The sequence below is a fragment of the Etheostoma spectabile genome, chromosome 5 (genome assembly GCF_008692095.1).
Source record: "Etheostoma spectabile isolate EspeVRDwgs_2016 chromosome 5, UIUC_Espe_1.0, whole genome shotgun sequence".
In the NCBI taxonomy this organism is placed as follows: Eukaryota; Metazoa; Chordata; class Actinopteri; order Perciformes; family Percidae; genus Etheostoma; species Etheostoma spectabile.
Window position 1 is genome coordinate 20,513,544 of NC_045737.1, and position 9,357 is coordinate 20,522,900.

A 9,357-nucleotide genomic window follows, 5' to 3' on the forward strand; every position below is an offset into this window, starting at 1 on the left:
CACACACACACACACACACACACACACACACACAGATAAAGGCACATACATCTGTGTATACTTCCTCCCTGCAACTATTCTCTTATTTGATTAAATCAGGTTTTTCAAAATGAAAAGTAACACACGTATACACAAACACATAAGAAACAGATATATTATTTTGGGTCCAGTTATATGTCGGGCAGCTTGCATTGCTCGTTTCTCTGTAAAGGTTCTCAAAGATAAACAATGTTCTCCTCGCTTCCCTCCTCCCCATTTTGTCCTTCAAGAGAGAGGTAGGCCTGTGGGGGAAGGAGGGGTGTAAGCGAGAGAGACGAGGAGTAGGCATCCTCATAAAGTCTGTGACCTGTGACCTCTGACCTCCAGGGACCTAGGGATCGCCTGTCCAACGGCGGGCTGAAGTCTGCTAGAAGAACAACAGAAATGCGTAAGAAGATCATGTTTTGGAAGAAAATACATTTTTTCACTAAAACTAACCAACAGCTAGTCTATATTTATGACTGTTCATTCACGAGATAGCATCTGTGTCGCCGGAAATTCCACTGGATGTCCCTCAATTTTTGCTGTCTTTGAATTAACTTTAATCTCTGGTTGCATCGAACAACAGAGCAACGTTACAGGCTGAAAATAGCAAGTTTTATAAGGAAAATTTGGGTTGTGATTTGTGCAAAAAGGCAGGCCCGCTTAGTTTGTAAATGTAAATGGACTGTTCTTATGTAGCCCTTTTCTAGTACAGAAACCATTCACACGCATTCATCCACTGTGGCCTGGGCTGCCGTGCAAGATGCCACCTGCTAATCAGATAAAAACTCACACGCATTTACACTCCGAAGCGGGAGCAACTCGGGAGCATCTCGGGGTTCAGTGTCTTGCCCAAGGAGACTTCGACATGAGACTGCAGGGCCAGGGATCGAACCACCAACCTTATGATTGGCAGGCGACCGCTCTACCACTGTGGCTCAGTGGCTTTGTTCGGGGACATGTTTACGGCATTAACTATCTAACTGGGATGTTTTGGGGATTTGCCATGCAAAAAATACACATGGCAATACACTAGTAAGAACAAGTTACGTTTAACCATGTGTTCAGCTAATTTAAAATAGCTCATGTTACTGTATTCTGTGAACAGTTAATTTAATATTGTATAAGGAGGTTTCTTTTGCTGGGTGCAAATTTTCCTTCCCGAGAACATTTTGCAGAGTCACCGTCGCTGCATCTGTAGATTAGCGCTGCCCAAGATGATTGTGATTTGTTTAAAGAAGTGCTAACAACCCCTGACTGTTTATTCTACTGTCCAGGAAGGTTGTTTGGACTAGCCAGAACTTCCTCCGCAGCACTGTGGAAAGAGGTCTGGCAATGCAAGACTAACCTGCAGCAAAACTATGGACATACACTACAGTGTATTACATGAGGGGTTGACAAATGGCTGCATTTTTGTTTTATGTCCATTTCTATACATTGGAAGTACACCTACTGTTGTTGGTCTTTTGTGGCTGTGCAGTGACCCTGCTGCTGAAGGGGTGGATGGTGTCATTCAGAGGCCGGGGGCAGCCGTGGTTGTTGCTGTAGTTTGGGTATGTCAGAGCATCCGGAGGCTGTTTGCTGTGTGCCTGGCTCAGCAGGGTGTTGAGGCTGTTGTAGAGGCTGGCACTAAGGCCGATGTTAGCGGTGTAGCTGGAGCTGTTCAGAGGGCTGTCATGGTCGTTCAAAGGGCTGTCATGGTTCTTAATCGGAGCAGCGAGCAGACGTTGGTGTGGGTTGTTTTTGGCGAGCTGGTGGAAGTGGTTCTGCTGGAGGGAGGCAAGTAAAGCCACCTCGTTCTTGTACACTGAACAGTTAGAATCCAGGCTGCCAGAGCGGCTGTGGCCGGACACCTGGGAAATTGAAACCACCCCAGACAAAGCAGAGTTGACATTGTTTGCTAAGCAGTGTACAGTGTTTTGTACCTAGAGAAAAATGGGAATGACATTCGGCGCTGAGGACTGAGCCTCTGTACATGGGTGCATTCTCTACCAGCGGAGCTACCCAGGTGCCCATATCTTTACTTTTTGATTGATCAGAGCCACACAAACATTATCATCTCCACTCCACTCGTTTCTTATCTTTCTCTTCATTACTGTGCCTTCACCTTCCTGTCTCTCCTCTCCCTTTCTTACCTTGTATCCATCCATTGGTATCGTAACAGGCAGGCTGCTCTGACGGTTGTGTCTCCAGGTCTGCAGTAGCCGCTGCTGGGCTTCGATCTTCTCCTTCTCCCTCTCAACACTCCTCTGGCCCTCCCTCAGTCGGTCCAGATTTTGCTGATACTCCAGCAGCTGAGCGTCCAGCTCCTCACGCTCGCAGCGCAGACGCTCGGCCTCCAGGCGGCACTGCTGCTCCCGCTGCTCCAGCACACTGTCCTGTTCACACTGGAAACACATTCACAACGTGAACTTAAAAGTTAAGGCACCGGTTATGTCTTTTTCTGTGGATACAATAGAGTTGCTACAATTACTGCAACTTCATGTGGAAATTGGGAGTTGGATATGCAGGTTTAGTTAGGGTAGGGTTGTGCAGGGTTAGGGTAAGTATCAATTTAACCTTTAACATTTTAACAGCTTTTATTGATCTATATTTTTTATTTCTAGGTTCATTTATTATTTGTTTGTGTATTTTTCTTAAACCTGCACTTAGCTAAACACAAGCAAAAGTAATGACAGCACAATTAATAGCTCTTGATAGAAAATGTTGCAACAATATAAAATATCACATTTTGGTGTTGCCCAATCCACAATGCCAGATTTACTTTATACAAAAATACCTTGCATGCGTTGCGTTTGATGTAAGACATTCAAGTATATGTGTTGCAAATGTTTAGGACCTAACTAGCAAGTAAGCCTAATGTACAGGTAGAAACTCCCAGATGGGGTTAAAAAATATAAAAATATCAGATCAGGGAGACGTAAATTTACAGGTCATTTGGGTTTGTTACATTTGACAGACTTCACGTTTCATGTTGATGAAATTAAAAATTATAATCCGACTGTTTCTATTAATTTCATTATCTAGTCAAAGGCAGAGTATATCAACTGATGGTGTTTTTGACTTTTTGACTCGATTTGGTACAGGTAAAAAGGTAATGAGATCTGATATGATCAGAAACCGACACAGTTGATAGATGGGTGAGGCCTCAATGTGCACACTGCTAACCACAACAATTTATTTTGTGTAAAGCCAAACTATCGTCAGATGAGAACAACAGAAAGAGACAGGAGAGCCAAAGAAGTGAGACACAGGAGAGTCCATTCAACTCAGAACATCAGCATGAGGCTTACTTGTTGTTTCTCTCTGGCCAGACACTCTTTGTCCCAGCGCTGCTGCTCCTGTCTCAGCTTCACATGGAGTTTCTTCATCTCATCCACCTTATCTTTCTTCCTCTCAAAACCCTTCTTTTCTACTTCCTCTTTCTTGTTATCGATACTCCTCTTTTTCTCCTGCTCCTAGATAAAAATGGAAACTGGTTTAATATTTTCTTTCATTATTTCAAAAAGGAACAACGGAATTTTAGTCCAACTTCCTAAAACACTGGTATACATGTATGAAAAATATCATGTAACTCATACCAGACTATTTTGGAGGGAAGTGAGGGTTCGGAGCGGGGTTCTTTCTCCCTCCTGAAGGAGGAGATTCTGGACTTCATAGCAGCTGTCCTGGAGGGTCACAGCAGCCTGCCAACACAAGAAGGAGACACCTGATCATACTCCAGTTACTAATCGTGTCCTTTCACAAAGCCTAACTTTCACTTTTGCATTCAGCAACAGATACTGTACCTTGTGTCTTTTCTCACCTGCAGACTATAGAGAAGCTGAGTCAGACTCTGAACGCTCTCTGCCACCTACAGAAAACTGTGTTATTAAAGGGGAACAATAATCCATATGTATTTTATTAACACACACAACTCATGGGAAACTATGGTGGTTGGACCTTTAACAGTGTCCCTTTGGTGTCTCCTCGTCTCAGCTCGACAGCAGAGCTCCACAACACGCTGTCTAGCCCCGTCAGCTCGCTGTCTGACCCAAGAGAGGTGGAGCTCATACTGAGCGTGCTCAAATAATCCGCTGTAGCAACAAGAAAATAAGTGGTTCACGTACATCGTTCAAATAGTGTGTCAACTTGAGGACAATCATCACAAAACGGCATTTATAATTCCAGTGTATATCTGTGACTCACGCTCAGAGGGAGACTCCTGAATGCTGCTACCGTGGCTGTTGTAGCTGCAGCACTCTGGTCCTTGGACCGGAGAGCTTGGACCTTTTATAGTAAGGCCATCACCAGCTTGCAGAATGGTGATCAGGTTCTCCGCTGCACAGTAGCAAAACTGATGATTAGTCTGTTATCCAAATGCCAACCAACAATGACAATAACATAAACCTACAGTATACAATATAGTGATAAAGTATACTTAATTTTTCAATCATTTTTTTTAGTTATTTAGTTGCATTTTCATGCTGTTACAATATTATATGTGACGGTCTCATTAATATTGATATTTGCAGAGTAATTTATATTTCCTCAATTAGTCAATATTAAGTTTGTAAATCTAATGCACAATTCCAAATAAATCAAATGTTTAATATCTATTTGTTCCAATGCAGTACTGATGACTAAAGACAATATAAAGTTGTTGTTTTTTTCTCCGAGGTTCTTTCCCCTTTATTAGACAGGCAGACAGAGATGTGTGAAAGGGGGAGAGAGAGAGAGGGGGAGTGACATGCAGCAAAGGGGCCACAGGCTGGATTCGGACCCGAGCCCGCTGCGTTCGAGGAGCAAGCCTCTATAAACGGGCACCTGCTCAACCCACTGAGCTATCTGGGTGCCCTGACTAAAGCCAATATAGAGATACAAATTATGAAGGTGCAAGTTTTTATAGCAGACATTTTGACTTTGTTATAGCAGGAAAGGCCTAATAGAATTAACTAAAGTTATGATGACATTATTTGAGTGTCCCGGGAAGCCATACATAGTTAGTATTCCTTCAGATGAACAGGGACCTCAAAATGGTATTCACCATTAGCTTCCCTAATTATAGTGGTGCTTTATCTGCCATGACATGACAATTGTATACTGTGAAAAGGTATTTAGGATAGGAAAGTGAGGAAGTATGATCCATGGCTATGTACCAGGAGCTTTAAGAAAATGACACAATTAGTTTAAGATGAATAAAAATGCATGCGTAAGTGCACAAACAGGCTTTTTAAAGCCCTCCTTTCAGCAAGTGGTCAGCCCCTGTGTATAAAATGCTATATTAGATTAAGTGTTTGACAATGTGGTTCCCACATATAGATTTTATTCAAGCTGCCGACCAAAATAGAATTGCCCTTACCCAAAATACATTTTGTTGTATTTTAAAATAATTGTGAAAATGCTGTTGAAAGTGATGACTGACTGAAAAGTCTGCCAGAATGCTGCATTCATTTTATGATGTTAGTCACTAGTCATAATCATCAATTATTCAATCAATCAATCATTAGGCTTGTCAAATATGTTCTTGAAGTAGATACAGCATGACTGCAGCATCATGCAGCCCTCACCATTCAGTAACCGCATGATAGCTTAACTTTACCTTCTCTGACTGCAGCTGTGAGCAGTGAGGAGGCCGGCTGTGGCCTATCACTGTCGATGTCTGCTTGAACCAGCAGATGGCGATGTGGAACAGGTTCTGGTGACCGCAGAGTTAACTCTGTGAGCTCAGCATAAAGCTGTAACTTCTCCTCAAGGCTGTTGCAAATTTGCTGGTCCTGACCCAACAGTGTCTCTATACAAAACAAACACTAAGATTAGGAATTGTCGTTCTTTCAAAGAATGATGCAATGTTTCACAAAGAAGGAGAGGTAACAGGTAGAATTGGAATGTTGGCCCATTTATGTTTTTACCTTGGAACTTGGTGATCTTCTGAAGTCTCACTTCTGCCACTCTTCTGGCCTCCTCTGTCTCAGCATTTCGCTGCTGCTCCTCCTCCTCCTCCTCTTCCTCAGGACAACTGCCAGGTAGACAAGTAGGTTGGGTAATCAGTAACACACACACACACACAGACACACAGACACAGACACACAGACACACAGATACACAGACACACAGATACACACACACACACACACACACACACACACACGTAGAAGCCCTGACATTTGCATACCTGCACAGAAAAAAACTGTAGAATGGAATTGACACTCATATGCGCGCACACACACCTCTCTACAGCTTGACGTATGTGTCTCATCCACGCATTCCTCTCGTCTCTAGTGGTGGTGTGAACTTCATACATTTCTGGTCCCAATGAGGAGGCGGAGATGAGGAACATTCCTCTTTCCTCATTGGCTACCTCTCTAACAATGAGCTTCTGCAGAGGGATTACAGGAGGCTTCTGGTCCTGAATAAGCAGATAAAACCCATGAAGATGGGTTAAAGGATGGTGAGAAATGGATAGAAAGCTGGACAAGATGTGTTTGAATTCAAAGTGCTCTTCAGGCCACGGCTTACCACAGCAGCAAACACAAAGCGTTGATCTTTCTCTTGTAGGAAAACCAGAACATCTGTAAGCAGGAGAGCCAAAGTATCTGAAAACAGAAAAGTAGAAATACATGTAGATTGGTTGTTTTATAAACTCTTCTAAAAGATATTGAGGCACAGATGATCTAATGCACACCTTTCAGACGTCCTGTGGCAGTCTTCCAGTAGACAAGCCCTTTATAATGCAGATCCCTGTGTTTGCTATGCAGATCCTGTTTGCGAAACACCTTGTCATTTTTTAGCTTTGCAAAGCTCTTGTTCTCCAGCCGGGCCAGCACTTCCTGCATCTCTTGACACCTCTCATACTTATTCACAGTTAAGTCCACAGCAGCAATGATGTCACGGATCTGAGCCACAGCACTTGACAGGTCAGAGTGTTCCTGACTTCCCTCTGTTGGGGGGGTACACAAAGAGAGTGTCTAGCACATGTCAGCTCTCTGCTTACATTTGAAATTGGCTTTCTTAATCCTTTAACTGCTAGTCATGAAAAGCAAATATTCTCAAGAGGGCTATTTAAAACCAGCAACATCATCCAGCACTGGGGAAAAAAGAATGCAAAAGGTATAATATCCTCTCACTTATATTCACAATATTTTAGTAAGTATGACCTCTGATGGTAGACACAGGGAATAACTTCTTCATTTGTAGTTAATATAGTATCTAGTTGCAAAGTAGTATTTTTCATGCAACAGTCTGGCCTAAAATATGCAATGCTGTACAACAATGCATAACAATACAAAAACAAGTTGCACATGTTTATAGTTTTGTTTAGAAAACAGTAGAGTTGACGTACCCTGAGTGTAATGTAATATCCTCTCTAGCAGCACTGGGTACTTGGTGATGCGCTGAGTGACCAGCAGGATAAATTCGGGCACCTCTCTCCGCCTGACCAGAGTGTTATTGCTCTGTTGCTGTGAGCAGAGAGGTTAACACCAAAATGACTACCTGCTCAATTAAGACATCTTACTGTAAACCTGTTATTAAAAACGCACAAGAGGATGGAAAGCAGGAGCTTACTTTGACAAAGTTTTGCAGTTTTTTGTTTTGTTGCTGCAGCTCTTTGAAGACATTGACGGCCTCAGTGTGATGGCTGCAGAACTCTCCATAAACCTGCTTCATCTTCTCAGCATGTTCATCTGAGAACTGATGAAGAGTCCACAAGAGAAATTCCATTGCTATGCAACAGCCTGGCCCCTTGTTAACTTCCTGTCAGCTGATGGTTTTCACATACACTGAAACAGGAAATCAACTTGGTGCCATTTAGAATTACGTTTATAGGCATGTATTGGTGTGTGCCTATGTGCATAAATCTCCACTTACCTGCTGAAGCAGAATATCTCCAATCTGATGGATGAGGTAATTCCGGGGGTTCTCCGTTTGGGTCGAAGCCTGTCGGCGTTCCTGCAGTGATCCAAAGAGGTTTCTGTGAAACAGCAGCAGGGGGTCCAAGCAGGGAAAGATCCGGGCCACACAGTCCCAGTCGAGCTGCAGCTCCTCCAGCATGCCTCTCCTGAACACCTCCGACATGACTGTCAGGGTCTGGATGTGGTGAAGCTCGGTCTGCATCAGCTCTATATGGGAGCATTGAGAGTGGATAATGGTGTTACAATAAGGGAAACTAATGTCTGGCTAAATCCCAGTGAAATATCTGCTTCAGTAACTCCTTTCAACAACTTCCTTCAAAACATGTGTATAAATTACTGTATTATGAACAATTGTCCCACCATAAATGACATCCTGTCGTTTAATGGTGCGCCTGTCGTGTTGCCTACAAAACTCTGGACTGACCGCCAGACTCCATGACTCCACCTCAAGTCCCAGCAGGTCAGCTGACAGGTCGCTCATTAGAGGAGCATCAACAGCATCTGTGGACTCAGAAATAATGTCAGAACAATGTCTTTCTTCTAAATCCCAATTTACTTTGCAGTGATTCTCAGAGTTATGTGTGCGTAGGTGTGTGACAAATAATGATGCAAGCTTGTCTTTCTCACCCTGTGTGGTGATTGGTGGCTCAACTGAGACCGCTGTTCCCTCATCAGACAATGAGCTGTTAGTGCAAGCTGTCACACTGCACTCACTGTCGACCCCTGCTGCATCACTCAGCCGTCTGTATAGAAACAAAATAGAACACGGTACAAAAAATAATCCAGTATCTGCAGATTGAAGTTGCATTTGGCTAATATATTGTGCAAATATTCAAGTTTTTGGAGTATTCAGCGTTTTAGTCGAAATTCATAGATGCAAAAGCTTGCTGAAATCCAGAATAATTAAATCAATTTTGCTGGGCCACTACCACATGAAGATTGATGGATGGATTGGATGTATTGGTTGATACTGTATACACTGTAATGGTAAGACTGCCGAGTTACCTGCTGTCTATTGAGATGGAGAGGCTTTTGGAGAGAGGGGCGACTGTTTCTCTCTTCTCTCTGGTTGTCGTTGGAAGTGTAGACGAAGAGGAGAAAATGGAGGCAGGAGAGTTGTCTTTCCCAGAGTCTGGAAGAGAGACCAGGACAGGGAGCTAATAAAGCTGAGAATAGGTCTGCAGTTGATAATGTTCATTGGTAAACTGGGCATGCAGCCTACAGTGGTGACAATATGTGGTAGTAATCAAAGCTGATTGTGTTCGCCCCGGACACCTATGTCAAACACTAAGTTAAGAAATAAATAAATAAAAATGATCTTGTCTATGCAAGAGAAACACTCAACCTCTGTATGCATGCACAAACACATATAAACACAACCCAGGCCAGATCCCCCACTGAGATGGATTAAAATTTAACTTTTTTTTTTTAACCAGAGAGAGAA

The 9,357-nt window shown here is 43.0% G+C and overlaps 2 protein-coding genes across 7 annotated transcripts in view; both read right to left on the reverse strand.

The window, feature by feature from the left end:
* The window catches only part of osmr (oncostatin M receptor), a 34,045-nt gene that overhangs the window by 8,453 nt on the left and 16,235 nt on the right, over positions 1-9,357 (reverse strand). For both annotated transcript variants that reach the window (XM_032516210.1, XM_032516209.1), the window contains exon 3: positions 4,006-4,012. The gene's annotated coding sequence lies outside the window, so the exon portion shown is untranslated. The remainder of the gene's footprint in view (positions 1-4,005; positions 4,013-9,357) is intronic.
* The window catches only part of LOC116689634 (rho guanine nucleotide exchange factor 28), a 37,227-nt gene continuing 27,876 nt past the window's right edge, over positions 7-9,357 (reverse strand). For 3 of the 5 annotated variants that reach the window (XM_032516207.1, XM_032516203.1, XM_032516208.1), the window contains 19 exons: positions 8,919-9,045; positions 8,541-8,656; positions 8,274-8,414; positions 7,870-8,120; positions 7,567-7,692; positions 7,343-7,460; positions 6,686-6,940; positions 6,520-6,596; positions 6,231-6,409; positions 5,913-6,019; positions 5,603-5,794; positions 4,210-4,341; positions 3,964-4,097; positions 3,827-3,874; positions 3,603-3,707; positions 3,315-3,479; positions 2,157-2,408; positions 1,475-1,874; positions 7-406 (listed from right to left, as the gene is read on the reverse strand). In XM_032516207.1, the coding sequence (XP_032372098.1) occupies positions 216-406; positions 1,475-1,874; positions 2,157-2,408; positions 3,315-3,479; positions 3,603-3,707; positions 3,827-3,874; positions 3,964-4,097; positions 4,210-4,341; positions 5,603-5,794; positions 5,913-6,019; positions 6,231-6,409; positions 6,520-6,596; positions 6,686-6,940; positions 7,343-7,460; positions 7,567-7,692; positions 7,870-8,120; positions 8,274-8,414; positions 8,541-8,656; positions 8,919-9,045 (3,116 nt within the window). In that variant the 3' untranslated portion in view covers positions 7-215. The remainder of the gene's footprint in view (positions 407-1,474; positions 1,875-2,156; positions 2,409-3,314; positions 3,480-3,602; positions 3,708-3,826; positions 3,875-3,963; positions 4,098-4,209; positions 4,342-5,602; positions 5,795-5,912; positions 6,020-6,230; positions 6,410-6,519; positions 6,597-6,685; positions 6,941-7,342; positions 7,461-7,566; positions 7,693-7,869; positions 8,121-8,273; positions 8,415-8,540; positions 8,657-8,918; positions 9,046-9,357) is intronic. The other 2 variants (XM_032516206.1, XM_032516204.1) reach the window with 2 other exon arrangements.